General features: G+C 45.6%; 1 protein-coding gene across 1 annotated transcript in view; it reads left to right on the plus strand.

The window, feature by feature from the left end:
• LOC311131392 (pro-neuregulin-3, membrane-bound isoform-like) overlaps positions 1–14,947 on the plus strand; it is a gene marked incomplete at both ends in the record, with an annotated part of 555,735 nt that overhangs the window by 522,629 nt on the left and 18,159 nt on the right. The window contains 2 exons of the mRNA XM_084164353.1: positions 10,286–10,401; positions 12,799–12,984. Coding sequence (XP_084020479.1) covers positions 10,286–10,401; positions 12,799–12,984 — 302 coding nt within the window. The remainder of the gene's footprint in view (positions 1–10,285; positions 10,402–12,798; positions 12,985–14,947) is intronic.

A 14,947-nucleotide genomic window follows, 5' to 3' on the forward strand; every position in this document is an offset into this window, starting at 1 on the left:
GGTCAGAATTGAAGGAATAATGGATAGCGCTAAATACAGGGAAATTCTTGAGAGAAACCTGTTTCAGTCTTCCAGAGATATGAGACTGGGACGGAGGTTCACCTTCCAGCAGGACAATGACCCTAAGCATTCTGCTAAAGCAACACTCGAGTGGTTTAAGGGGAAACATTTAAATGTCTTGGAATGGCCTAGTCAAAGCCCAGACCTCAATCCAATTGAGAATCTGTGGTATGACTTAAAGATTGCTGTACACCAGCGGAACCCATCCAACTTGAAGGAGCTGGAGCAGTTTTGCCTTGAATAATGGGCAAATATCCCAGTGGCTAGATGTGCCAAGCTTATAGAGACATACCCCAAGAGACTTGAAGCTGTAATTGCTGCAAAAGGTGGTGCTACAAAGTATTGACTTTGGGGGGGTGATAAGTAATGCACACTCAAGTTTTCAGTTTTTTTGTCTTATTTCTTGATCGTTTCACAATAAAAAATATTGTGCACCTTCAAAGTGGTAGGCATGTTTTGTAAATCATATGATACAAATCCACCAAAAATCCATTTTAATTCCAGGTTGTAAGGCAACAAAATAAGAAAAATGCCAAGGGGGTGAATACTTTCGCCAGCCACTGTAGCTGTGCAGCAACGCTCCCCATCCAACCTGACAGAGTTTGAGAGGATCTGCAGAGCAGAATGGGAGAAACTCCCCAAATACAGGTGTGTGATAAGCTTGTTGTGTCATACCCAAGAAGTCTCGAGACTGTAATCGCTGCCAAAGGTGCTGAGTACTGAGTAAAGGGTCTGAATACTTATGTAAATATTTCAGTTATTTCTTTAAACATTTGCAAAAATTTCTAAAAACCTGTTTTTGCTTTGTCATTATGTGGTATTGTGTGTAGATTGATGAGGAAACATTTTTATTTAATCAATTTTAGAATAAGGCTGTAACCTAACAAAATGTGGAAAAAGTAAAGGGGTCTGAATACTTTCCGAATGCACTGTACACTGCAAAAAACGGGGTTATTTTGGACGCAGTATTTGCCGCAAACTGTAGTTATACTGCACTCTAACTGCAGTTATACTGCTGTGTACTGCAGTTATACTGCACTCTGACTGCAATCTTTTATCGTAAGGGTGACGTTTGGAACAACTTTGAAATGTGATGTTTGAAGAACATGGATGAACGTGTAATTCTGATGCGAGACTGTGAGAGCTTCTAGGGATTAAGGGTGAGGTGATGCTTGTCTGCTGCCTCTTTTAATAGCTTTAAGAGTGTGTCACATTTTCTCATGCATCCTAATTTCCTTCCTCCCTCCCTCTCTAGTCTAGAGATTTCTGAAAGGTCATAACACTTTATTACCATCAACTTGAAAATAAATATTGCATTCGGCAAACAACAATAAGAGGGGCGCAACTTTCACTGGGGACGGGGGGCATATGACCCCTCCCCTCCCCCCACACACACATTCTAAAATGTTGTACCGCGCGGTTTTATAATTGCACTGTGATACAAAAAAGCGGCATCGGTGTGCTTTAGGACCTACCCACGAAGAATTGACATCTACCTTGGATAACATTGGTTTTAGGTCATTTTTGCCTGTTATACTATCTGGATAGCTACATTATTACAATTCACCTATAGCTAGATGATAGTTATGAAGTAAAACATCCTTGTTTTGTCTCTATTGCCATTCTCCTGGGTAGAAGATTGAAGGTTCAGTGAATGGTTAGTCCAAAGTAAGTCAATAGGGCTAACTGGCTAGCTAGCTAGCTAGTCACGAATAATTGTTAGCTAGCTACCCATGATGAATTGACATCTATCATGCATAACATTAGTTTTAGGTCATTTTTGTCTGTTTAACTAGCTAGCTGGCTATTTGGTAAAAGACCAAGTCCATCTTATGTCAAGAACAGCTCAAATAAGCATTACTTTAAGACATGAAGGTCATTCAATACGGAACATTTCAAGAACTTTGAAAGTTTCTTCAAGTGCAGTCGCAAAAACCATCAAGCGCTGTGATGAAACTGGCTCTCATGAGGACCGCCACAGGAATGGACTGTCTGTGATTTATTTAGAATTCAAGGCATACTTATCCAGCATGGCTACCACAGCATTCTGCAGCGATACGCCATCCAATCTGGTTTGGGCTTAGTGGGACTATCAATTGTTTTTTAACAGGACAATGACCAAAAATTTTTTTACATTTTGCATTTTTGTCATTTAGCAGACGGTCTTATCCAGAGCGACTTACAAATTGGTGCATTCACCTTATGATAGCCAGTGGGACAACCACTTTACAATATATTTTTTATTTTTGGGGGGATGGGTTAAGGGGGTGTAGAAGGATTACTTTATCCTATCCCAGGTATTCCTTAAAGAAGTGGGGTTTCAAGTGTCTCCGGAAGGTGGTGAGTGACTCCGCTGTCCTGGCGTCGTGAGGGAGCTTGTTCCACCATTGGGGTGCCAGAGCAGCGAACAGTTTTGACTGGGCTGAGCGGAAACTGTGCTTCCGCAGAGGTAGGGGGGCCAGCAGGCCAGAGGTGGATGAACGCAATGCCCTCGTTTGGGTGTAGGGACTGATCAGAGCCTGAAGGTATGGAGGTGCCGTTCCCCTCACAGCTCCGTAGGCAAACACCATGGTCTTGTAGCAGATGCGAGCTTCAACTGGAAGCCAGTGGAGTGTGCGGAGGAGCGGGGTGACGTGAGAGAACTTGGGAAGGTTGAACACCAGATGGGCTGCGGCATTCTGGATGAGTTGTAGGGGTTTAATGGCACAGGCAGGGAGCCCAGCCAACAGTGAGTTGCAGTAATCCAGACGGGAGATGACAAGTGCCTGGATTAGGAGCTGTGCCGCTTCCTGTGTAAGGCAGGGTCGTACTCTGCAAATGTTGTAGAGCAGGAACCTACAGGATCGGGTCACCGCCTTGATGTTAGCGGAGAACGACAGGGTGTTGTCCAGGGTCACGCCAAGGCTCTTTGCACTCTGGGAGGAGGACACAACGGAGTTGTCAACCGTGATGGCGAGATCATGGAACGGGCAGTCCTTCCCCGGGAGGAAGAGCAGCTCCGTCTTGCCGAGGTTCAGCTTGAGGTGGTGATCCGTCATCCACACTGATATGTCTGCCAGACATGCAGAGATGCGATTCGCCACCTGGTTATCATAAGGGGGAAAGGAGAAGATTAATTGTGCTTCATCTGCGTAGCAATGATAGGAGAGGCCATGTGAGGATATGACAGAGCCAAGTGACTTGGTGTATAGCGTGAATAGGAGAGGGCCTAGAACTGAGCCCTGGGGGACACCAGTGGTGAGAGCACGTGGTGTGGAGACAGATTCTCGCCACGCCACCTGGTAGGAGCGACCTGTCAGGTAGGACGCAATCCAAGAGTGAGCCGCGCCGGAGATGCCCAACTCGGAGAGGGTGGAGAGGAGGATTTGATGGTTCACAGTATCAAAGGAAGCAGATAGGCCTAGAAGGACGAGAGCAGAGGAGAGAGAGTTAGCTTTAGCAGTGCGGAGAGCCTCCGTGACACAGAGAAGAGCAGTCTCAGTTGAATGACCAGTCTTGAAACCTGACTGGTTTGGATCAAGAAGGTCATTCTGAGAGAGATATCAAGAGAGTTGGCTAAAGACGGCACGCTCAAGAGTTTTGGAGAGAAAAGAAAGAAGGGATACTGGTCTGTAGTTGTTAAGACCGATATGACCGATATGCTGACGTTTTTTGACAGCGCTATGTGAGTTTTTATTCAAGCCAGTATAGCAATGTAATATTATTGATCTGTTAGTTTCCCTAGCTAATTCCCTACTTTTCACACGGACACGGTATAAACAGCTCTACAGACTACACTGTCATGGTGCACAGTCAGTACACAACACAATATTGTTGATGATGAATGGATACAGATTTGTTTGAATGCCCAGTCATGTTCATATAATCTCAGACATAAATTAGTGCAGTTTAACACTGACCATAGAAAATCCTATATGCCAGTGAAACTGAATACCATGCACTCAGAAATGTAATTCCTCTGCTGGAAGTGTAAAACACAAAAGGGGACATATTTGCATGTGCTATGATCTTGTGAAGGCTGGCTGAATTCTGGCAAAGAGTTTGTTATTTTATCTCAGCATGTCTACAGGATTATCCATTCTTCCTGTTTTTGTTTGCTTGTTAATGTTGTTACTGGAGACTGTTATCAGAAGAAACTGTGTAACCTAGTTTTTATAGCGGCTAAGAAATGCATTGCCTTGAAATGGAAGGTTGGTTATCCTCCCACAATGTCACAATTGATGGCAGAAATGTCAAGTTATGTATCACTAGATTAGATTTATTACAAGATTAAGGGTATACTGTGCAACTTTCATAAGGTCTGGGTGCCTTATATAGAATAGCCTACTGTATGACAAAAGGGGTCTCTTTTTTTTTAGTCGAGCAGTCGCAAATATATACACTGTATATATTTTTTTCATGGCACACGATACACCTGTGTGATTTGTGCCTGTCTCAGTGGACTAATCCATTAAGGATGCAACGGGGTTGCCATGGTCCAAAAATATGGGGATTGTGGCTCAGATGCACAAGGCACATCTTTCTCAAGAATGCAATCTCTCCCGCCATTTCGTGGGTATTCATTGTTTCATAAGTCATAAGTTTTCATTGTGTGAATAGTTTGCTGTGTCTATTAATTCCCCATTACATACATAAACAGTAGTAGCCTACATTTACTGTTAATTCCCATAATTTATAATCTGCAATGTTTGTTTGGTTATGGTAATTGTTGTTAATGCATTCAATATATTATTATTACAGTCATTTACCGTTCGTTCTCATTGTCGGAGTGGACATTATTGTCTTAACTCACCACCACTAATGAGCTGTGGAGCTTCTCAAAGTAAACAAAGAATGTTTTTGAATCAATTCAGAATTAAAATAGTTTCTCAAAGTATTTGAACAATATTTCCAGCTCTCTCCCTTTTGATAACCACTCGGCATGAAAGGGAAGAATGTAATGCTCTGATCCAGTGGAAACGTCATAAAATACCTGTCACACCCTGGTTCTGGGACTCATTATGTTGAGCCATGGTGTGTGCAGTCTATGTGGTTTGGTTCTATGTTGGGTGTCAAAGTGTTGTAATTCTAGGTTTGGTCAATGACTCCCAATCGGAGGTAACGAGTGTCAGCTGTCGGCTCGTTATCTCTGATTGGGAGCCATATTTATTTCTGTATGTTTTCCTGTGGGGGTTGTGGGTTATTGTTCCGTTTCTGTCAGTTTAGCAGAGGACTTCACGAATCGTCGTTTGTTTTGTATTTACGTGCTTTACTCTATTAAAGTTATCATGTTCACTCAACGCGCTGCGCTTTGGTCTCCTTCACTCCTAGACGATCGTGACAGAATAACCCACCAAAGAAAGACCAAGCAGCGCGTCCAGGAGCAAAGGGTCTGGACATGGGAGGAGGCGCCGGGTCAGGAGAGAACGTTGGTGGATGTCCTCCTCGGCTGGGGACATATTACCCAGGAGGAGGCCGTCCGGTACCGGAGGGCGATGAAGGGGGAGAACCTGGCAGGAGAGGAGCAACGGCATCGGCAGGGCCATCGTCGGAAGGACGGGAGGCAACCCCAAAAAGTTTTTGGGGGGGGGCACATGGCTTGGGCGACTGAGCAGCAGGAGGCTGCCACAAGGCAGATTCAGAAGGCTACCAGGTTAAGGGGGCTGACGGAGGCAGAGAAGGGACGGATTCAGGAGGCTACCAGGTTAAGGGGGCGACTGGGAAAGGCAGGGAAGGAAGGTGTAGAGGCACGGCGAGAGGTACTGGGGTGTGTAACCAGTCCGGTCCGGCCCGTTCCTAATCCCGAGGTACAGCCAGTAGTGTGTGTCCCCAGTACGGTACGGCCTGTTCCGGCCCCTCGCACTAAGTGTACGGTGCGCGTCGCCAGCCCAGCCCGGCCTGTTCCTGAGCCTCATACGAAGCCTACGGTGCGCGTCGCCAGCCCAGCCCGGCCTGTTCCGGCCACTCGCACCAGGGATACGGTGCGCGTCGCCAGCCCAGCCCGGCCTGTTCCTACTCCACGCACCAGGGATACGGTGCGCTTCGCCAGCCCGGCCCGGCCTGTTCCGGCCTCTCGCACCAGGGATACGGTGCGCGTCGCCAGCCCAGCCCGGCCTGTTCCTGCTCTCCGCACTAGGCCTTATGTGCGTCCCCAGGGTCCAGCATGCCCTGTTGCTGCTCTCCGCACTAGGCCTTATGTGCGTCCCCAGGGCCAAGCATGCCCTGTTGCTGCTTCCCGCACTAGCCCTGAGATGCGTGTCCTCAGCCCGGTACCTCCAGTTCCGGCACCACGCATCAGGCCTACGGTGCGTCCCCAGGGCCAAGCATGCCCTGTTACTTCTCCCCGCACTAGCCCTGAGATGCGTGTCCTCAGCCCGGTACCTCCAGTTCCGGCACCACGCACCAGGCCTACGGTGCGCCTCAGATGGCCAGAGTCTGCCGTCTGCCCAACGGGGCCTGAACTGTCCGTCTGCCCAACGCCGTCTGAACTGCCCGTCTGCCCAACGGCGCCTGAACTGTCCGTCTGCCCAACGCCGTCTGAACTGCCCGTCTGCCCAACGGCGCCTGAACTGCCCGTCTGCCCAACGCCGTCTGAACTGTCCGTCTGCCCAACGCCGTCTGAACTGCCCGTCTGTACAGAGCCTGCAAAGCCGCCCGTCTGCCATGAGCCTTCAGAGCCGTCCGCCAGACCGGAGCCGCTAGAGCTCTCCGCCAGACAGGATCAGCCAGAGCCTTCCGCCAGACCGGATCAGCCAGAGCCTTCCGCCAGACAGGATCAGCCAGAGCCTTCCGCCAGACAGGATCAGCCAGAGCCTTCGGCCAGACAGGATCAGCCAGAGCCTTCCGCCAGACCGGATCAGCCAGAGCCTTCCGCCAGACAGGATCAGCCAGAGCCTTCGGCCAGACAGGATCAGCCAGATCCGTCGGCCAGCCATGAGCAGCCAGATCCGTCAGCCAGCCATGAGCAGCCAGATCCGTCAGCCAGCCATGAGCAGCCAGATCCGTCAGCCAGCCATGAGCCGTTCAGCCAGGATCCGCCAGAGCTGTCCAGCCAGGATCCGCCAGAGCCAGCCAGCCAGGATCCGCCATTGAGTCAGGTGCTGCCCCTTATCCTGGTGCTGCCCCTTAGTCCGGTGCTGCCCCTTAGTCTGGTGCTGCCCCTTAGTCTGGTGCTGCCCCTTAGTCCGGTGCTGCCCCTTAGTCCGGTGCTGCCCCTTAGTCCGGTGCTGCCTCTTAGTCCGGTGCTGCCCCTTAAACCGGTGGGGGTCATTTGGAGGAACCTACGTAAGCGGGTAGTGACTATGGTGGGGTGGTGGTCTAGGCCGGAGCCAGAACCGCCACCGAGGAGGTATGCCCGCCCAGCCCTCCCCTGTTTGGGGGCTTTGAGGCGCGGTCGCAGTCCGCGCCTTTAGGGGGGGGTACTGTCACACCCTGGTTCTGGGACTCATTATGTTGAGCCAGGGTGTGTGCAGTCTATGTGGTTTGGTTCTATGTTGGGTGTCAAAGTGTTGTAATTCTAGGTTTGGTCAATGACTCCCAATCGGAGGTAACGAGTGTCAGCTGTCGGCTCGTTATCTCTGATTGGGAGCCATATTTATTTCTGTATGTTTTCCTGTGGGGGTTGTGGGTTATTGTTCCGTTTCTGTCAGTTTAGCAGAGGACTTCACGAATCGTCGTTTGTTTTGTATTTACGTGCTTTACTCTATTAAAGTTATCATGTTCACTCAACGCGCTGCGCTTTGGTCTCCTTCACTCCTAGACGATCGTGACAGAATAACCCACCAAAGAAAGACCAAGCAGCGCGTCCAGGAGCAAAGGGTCTGGACATGGGAGGAGGCGCCGGGTCAGGAGAGAACGTTGGTGGATGTCCTCCTCGGCTGGGGACATATTACCCAGGAGGAGGCCGTCCGGTACCGGAGGGCGATGAAGGGGGAGAACCTGGCAGGAGAGGAGCAACGGCATCGGCAGGGCCATCGTCGGAAGGACGGGAGGCAACCCCAAAAAGTTGCCTCCCGTTATCATGTTCACTCAACGCGCTGCGCTTTGGTCTCCTTCACTCCTAGACGATCGTGACAATACCTGATTACTTCTTATCCCTTGCACAAATAGCCTACTGCTGTGTCTGTCTTGAGCTCATTGGCGCGGGAACTCTGAGGGCCCAGAATATTTTATACAATGTTTCAAGTTTGCTAGCGCGAGTTTTGAGGTGACCCAGTTGATAGTTGATACAATGTTTCAAGGCAGGCCATGCGTACGTAGCCAATGTGATTTGTAGGATATGTATTTTTATCAGGATCTTTTCTACCAGCAGGCTGAAATGTTTTTATATGTTGGCTTTATGTAGGCTATTATTACATAGTTGGCAATGGCAATAAAAGTTACTTTTAGATTTGTAAAATTTTCATTTAGATAGAATGTAGATTAACCACAGACAATGATTTTGAGATACAAGACTATTCTAAATTAAATGAAACTGTTCCACGAAAATGTGCATTTGAAAATCATCACTGGCACGCAGATTGGAATAAATGGTAAGATAAATTGGCACTCAAAATGGAAAACGTTGCCGTCCGCTGGTGTAGCCTATTACCGGCAACTTCAGAAGAATAACGGCAGAATCTGCGAAGGCCAGCGGGAGAAGGAGGGTCGGGAACAGGCTTTTTTCTTCTGGTTAGGCTATCTCGATCTCTGGCTCCCTCTCGAGTCATTTTTGTGTCTTCGTTATTTAATCAAACAGCATGCTTAAAGCATCAGACAAGTTCAGTACATACAGTTGATTTTATTAAAAGACATAGGGTGTGTCTATATATGGAAAAATACACGTTTAAAAATTCCGACCAATTGATTGGTCGAAAGAAAAGACTACTCATGCAGGAAATTAGCTTTAGATGCCCAAAAACATTCTGAGGGGGGACCCCCTGCCAGGTTATGGCCACCCCGACTTCTAAAACCAAAGTTGCGCCCCTGAATAATACATTCATTTGGCTTGATTAATCCAAAATCACAATTGAATTATAGTAACATTTTTAATCTGGATGCATTATTTGAATGTTGCATATTTGAAATCCATGCCTGATGACATCTCCTTCACTTAGTCAAGGCTCATGCTGTTTCCCAATCAAAATGACAAAGTCAGCCCTGGCAGCAGTGGACAGGAAGAGGGTAGACAGGGTACAGTAGTAGGCACCATAGATGTGGTGTAAAAAGAATGAGAATGCCATAGAAGTTCTGCAGGAAATCCTTGAAGGTCATTTTCCTGCTGTTAAGAAACAAGTTACAGGTCTCTCATTTTGGTCATGCCAATGTGCACACAGGTGGTTCAGCCTGAGAGACATTTCTTGTCTTAAGGTTATGGGGTCATCCAGTTCTCTGTTGAAACAACTCCAATCGTTGTTTCTGTAATTCCAGATCATCCTTCTCTGCGTGTACTGTTAAATGAGCTCGCCAACAAGTTAAACTGGTTGGATGGCAAATCGCTGCATGAGTCCATCTATTTAACCCAGATTCTTACACCCTTATTGGCACCATTTATATTTGACCTAGTAATATTTATATTGTGTCAGTGAATTCATTATTGGAGCTCCATTATCAGTAATGGCTCTCAGTGTGAGGAATGACAATAATAACAATAAATTATTTAATATAATCTTATCTTGGATTAATGCATGGTTCTATCAGGAATAGTTGTACCAGGAACCTCCTTGGGTTAATCTGCTGTCTGTCAGTCCGGGCGTAATATTCAATTATAGTGACTCTGCTCTTCTACACCACTCCTTTATCAACTATCAGCATTCCTATGCTACACTTGAGATGTATAGTTCTAGTTCAATTTCAATTTCTCTTCCGTTCTCCCTCATTGATGCAGCAAAATAGAGGAAGGAGAGTGGAATAGATAGAGAGCAGGAATGCCATTTAGATTCCTGTAATCATTCTTCTCTAGTCACGGTATGGTCTACCTCACGCTGTGGGATTATCAAAGGGGGAATGTGTGTGAGCATACTGGGTTATGTTAAGTGATGTAAATCTTTAGATATGCCTCCAAAAGAACATGGCCATTCCATACTGACTCTGGAAACGGAGTGATAAAAAGAAGACAACTGTGCCTAACTGTACTTAACTACTTGCATAGTCTAAATGTATTTTTACTGTATGCATAAACAAGCAATATGATCCGTCTAATCAATATGGATTAATGCTAATACAGTAATAGGTTATATATATTTAAATGTCTTTGTTTATTTTGCAGTATTGTAAGAGGTCCTCCAAGCCACATGAGGGCGCTGTTTGCAAGTCCAGCTTTTCCCAGTGCAACACCACCCCTACCAACAACCCCAGAGGTCCAGACACAGGGAACCATTACAGGTATGATGTTCACACATAGAACTCAGTGGTCTGAATGATGCATACTTCTCTGTGGTACAACATCTTGCAGGGACAAAGAATCATAATGATTATCATAATAATGTGCTATTATTTTTATTTATTTTATTTTAGTCATTTAGCAGACGCTCTTATCCAGAGCGACTTACAGGAGCAATTAGGGTTAAGTGCCTTGCTCAAGGGCACATCGACAGATTTTTCACCTAGTCGGCTCGGTGATTAGAACCAGCGACCTTTCGGTTACTGGCACAACTGCTATGAGGATTAGTTCAATGTCCCAGTAATTCACAGAAATGCAGTGAAGAGAGAAATCAAGTTAACCACATTACAGTGCAGCCGAAGATAATTGTGGATTTATTGAATGCTTTAAAGAATGATATTAATTATAATTGTTGATAAACATTTTAATGTGCATATCTGTAACTGGGCTGAACATGCCAGCAAAGAGTCAGAGATCTGACTCCAACCACATTAAATGTTCTTTATGAGCCTACTGCTCATAAATGAGTTAATTTCCACATTGCGGAATAATTCGCTAATGGACTGCTCTGTTGTGGCTTAAATCATTATACTACATTAGCTTACTGGAAGACCACATGTAGGCTATAGATGTATAACTGCGTAGACTTACATTATTCAAAATCCCATATGATTCACATGTCATGTGATTCTATGGGGCTTTTTTTCAAATGAAATGAAACCTTCGGGTGATTCTTCTTTATGGCAACAACCTTGGTTGTGCATCTCATTTAATGGAACAGCGCTAGCCATATATAAAGCTCTGGGAACAGCTAGGCCTTAGCATTACAATGAAGTCCAATCACAGTCAAGTTGATCTCTCTCACTCAAAGGCCCGATATCCATCATTAACTGCTCAGTGGTATTTCCTGCTATCCTCTGCTTTCCTATTCCATTTGTATTCTGTGAGCTGCATGCGAGCCAGGACCCAGGGAATGCTATTGACTTTACATGATTTCAGGACTAGGGAAACCGCACTCACTCATATCGCATTGTGAATTTCCCCAGCCACCAACCTGCCTGCATAATTACAAGGTCATTACGGTGGCTATAGAGATCCACCTTTCCTTGTCAGTGTGTGTGTGTATGTGTGTGTGCGTGTGCATGTGCGCGTTTGCGCGTGTGTGTGTGTGTTTGCCTTGCCTTCCATGCGTGTCTGTTGAGATTCTATACATAGTCACTTTACTCCTACCTACATGTACATATTACCTCGACTAACCTGTACCCCTGCACATTGACTCGGTACCGGTACCCCCGTATATAGCCTCGTTACTGTTATTTTATTGTGTTACTTTTTATTAAATGTTTTACTTTAGTTTATTTAGTAAATATTTTCTTAACTCTATTTCTTGAACTGCATTGTTGGTTAAGGGCTTGTAAGTAAGCATTTCACGGTAAGGTCTACAGCTGTTGTATTCGGTGCGTGTGACAAATCAAATTTGATTTGATTTGATGACAGATAAACAAATCCTTTTATGTCTGTTTGGCTTAATCCACACCCGCCTCTTTCTTATATTTTAAGATCCAACAACAATTTGATTCCCCTGTTGTTTTTTGGGGTGGCTGGATTGTATATTGTTTGCTTACAGTCCTTGACCTTGCCATAAGTGGTCTATAAAGGATCATCTCAGTTTGTATGATTGCACTTGTGTCGGCTTAGGGAGGATTTGGATACAGTTTTCAGCAAATTGAAGTGAAGATATGTTTCCAAAGCAGCTTGAAACTTGACAAGCTCCTAAGTGGATTTTGTGTCTAGGAACTATTTGTGCATCACATTGTTTTATCCTCACTCCTTTGGCAGCTGGTTAGTTGCAAGGCTTATCTGAAATCAAATCACATGGGCTTTACTTGTCTATAAGCATTTCATGTGCACTAGAGATAAACTATCAATAAAGATATGATCTAGCACACAGAGAGATGTCTTCAAAGTCCTCACTGCACATGATAAATCAATCACTTCCCACCCGAAACCTCAATCATGTCAAAACACAGCAGAAACCCACACTGCAGCAGGAAACAGGAGATAGAGTGTTAACAGAGGTACACAACAGTTGTGTGACAGGAGAAACTCTAGTTTAATTGACTGGAGAAATGGCCTGATTCCTTTTCTCCCTAGATGGGGACACTTGTCCAATAGCCTGTCTTTAGGAGTTTATGTTGTTCCTCTGGATAGCGAGGGCCTTGTAGCTGTGTGTTGCGTTGTGGCAGTTTTGATGTGAATTTTGTTGTTAAATCTTCTCATCCACAGCCATGTGATGGCTCACAACAGAGATAGTAACACAACTATGGTAGGCTACAGTAAATGTGATGTATCATACAGAATAGATCCACTTTTGATCCCTGTCCCTGTGTTTGTTTCAGAAGCAGCTCCCTGTCTCACAGTCCAGACCAGATAAGTAAAGCCACCCATTGGTCAGTACCTCGTAGAACTCCGCCCATACCCAGAGGAAGGCTAAATCCAATTGGAGGATACAAACATTCTGGCCCCGCCTACCAACACCTCCAGGAATTGGAGTCATCTGAGCGGGAGGTTGAATCGTCGAAAGGGTAAGTTAAACTGTTTGTTTATCAGTGACATTTAGTAATGACTACATCTCAATTGTCATTCAATTTAGCAGTAATAGTGAAAACGTGTACATCATGTCCTTCACCTTGAATACTACTTCTGCAACCATGATGTAACTCAGAATTAATGTGTTTGTAAATGTTGCCTACCAACAAGTTTGCCAAGCAAAACAGATAAAACAATGCTTTTTTTGACAGAGAAACATATGGATTTCACACAGTCCCAGACTCCCAGAGTTTAGGTACTTGTACATTCAGACCGTTTCCGTTCGCTGCAGTGGTGTCGGAGTCATTATTCTGTAGCAGAGAGAAAGCACCGCTGTGGCTGTTTTGGAGAGGAGGAATGGTGCATAATGAGCCCAGCCTATCCCAGGTTCCTATCCCAGGCTGTGCGGCACTTCTGTTTGCCTCCGTTATCACACCTCCGACAGCTTTCATCTCTGATTTATGGATCCACCTGTAATCTTTAAACAAGAGTCCCTGTCTCCAAATCCCACAGGGCGATGGCTGCTTTCTCTCCTTCACTTGCTCTAGCTCTCTCTCACTCTACTTCTCTCTTTTTGTCACTCTTTCTCTCTCTCTCTCTCTCTCTCTCTCTCTCTCTCTCTCTTTCTCTCTCTCTCTCTCTCTCTCTCTCGCTCCCTCTCTCCATCCTGTTTCCTTTCTAGCTATCTCCTCCTCAAATCAATTCCCCCTCTCTCTCTCTGTCTCTCTCTCCTTTTCAAGTCACCCTCTCTCTCACTCTCTCTCTCTCTCTTTCTCTCCTCGCCGAGTCATTCTAAAAAAAGCCCCAGAATGTGGAATGCTGTTGCCTCGGCGCCGACAAAGCTTTAGATTTCATTTCAAGAGGAGAAATTTCAGAAGCAGCCTGTTTTAAGAACTGAAAAAAAGGAGGGGACTCTCTGCACTCAATATTTTTTCTCCTTCTCTTTGTTTCTTGTGCTGAGCAACGATAAAACAAGGTTATGTTATTATCTGCAGTAAAATGTCATTAGCTCAAAGGGAGTGTTTGGCCTGTCGGCTGTGGATTGTCTTTTTAATGACGGTAATGCGCTGCCATTCTTCTCTCTTAGTTTGTCAGTGCCTTACGGAGGGGAGGGATTCAGTGGGCAGATGAAGAGCGAGACCTTGACACCAGGCATGACTCACTAAAACAGATAGGCTTTGGGGGTTTCTAGCTGAGCAGGAACTTCTAAAAAGAGGGCAATCCTTTCGAAATGTTGATAACGTTGGTCACGTGTTACAGAGACTGTTCCAGTCAACCAATTGGTTGATATTGTAAATCTGTCTTGTACTCTACAACTTGGTGACCAGGCCACTGTCAGGTGCTTGTAGAATAAGCAATAACAGGTGAACTGCCTAACTCTGCTGACATACCAGATGCTAGACATGGGCTTCAGCTGGCCCTGAAGGCAGAAGCACATGATTACGTGGAAAGACTGACCTATTTACAGATTACAGACAACGAGCGCAGAGAGATAGAGAATCCCCATTCAAGTGCAAGCTTGAGTTGTCATGGAGACACTGCAATAAAGGTAGACATGAGAGAGCACAATGAGAGTCTGAGAGAAAAAAGAGAGAGACATAGAGGGAGAGAGAGAGAAGAAGAGAGTGAGAGGAGGAATGTAGAAACTACATGTTTTGCATACAACAGTCAAAGAAACCAATAAGAAGTGCTATCCCTCTTATTTCATGCCTGTCAGAAAACTTGCCGTCATCTCTCCAGAATGACTTACAACGACACAGAACTCCCCTTGTGTTCTATTGTTACTAGTATTTTTAGATAAACCTGTCAGGTTTCTCAGGGCTTTCTCTGAATCCCCCAGGTGAAGAATTCACAGAGGCAAAGTTGAAATATGCATATACCTGTCTGTCATTGCAGTGAAAGTGTTACAGACAGTGGAGACAGAGTGTGGAGATACTTCAGCATAAATCAGATATCAAA

The sequence above is a fragment of the Coregonus lavaretus genome (genome assembly GCF_964263955.1).
Source record: "Coregonus lavaretus genome assembly, chromosome: 1".
NCBI classification, from domain to species: Eukaryota; Metazoa; Chordata; class Actinopteri; order Salmoniformes; family Salmonidae; genus Coregonus; species Coregonus lavaretus.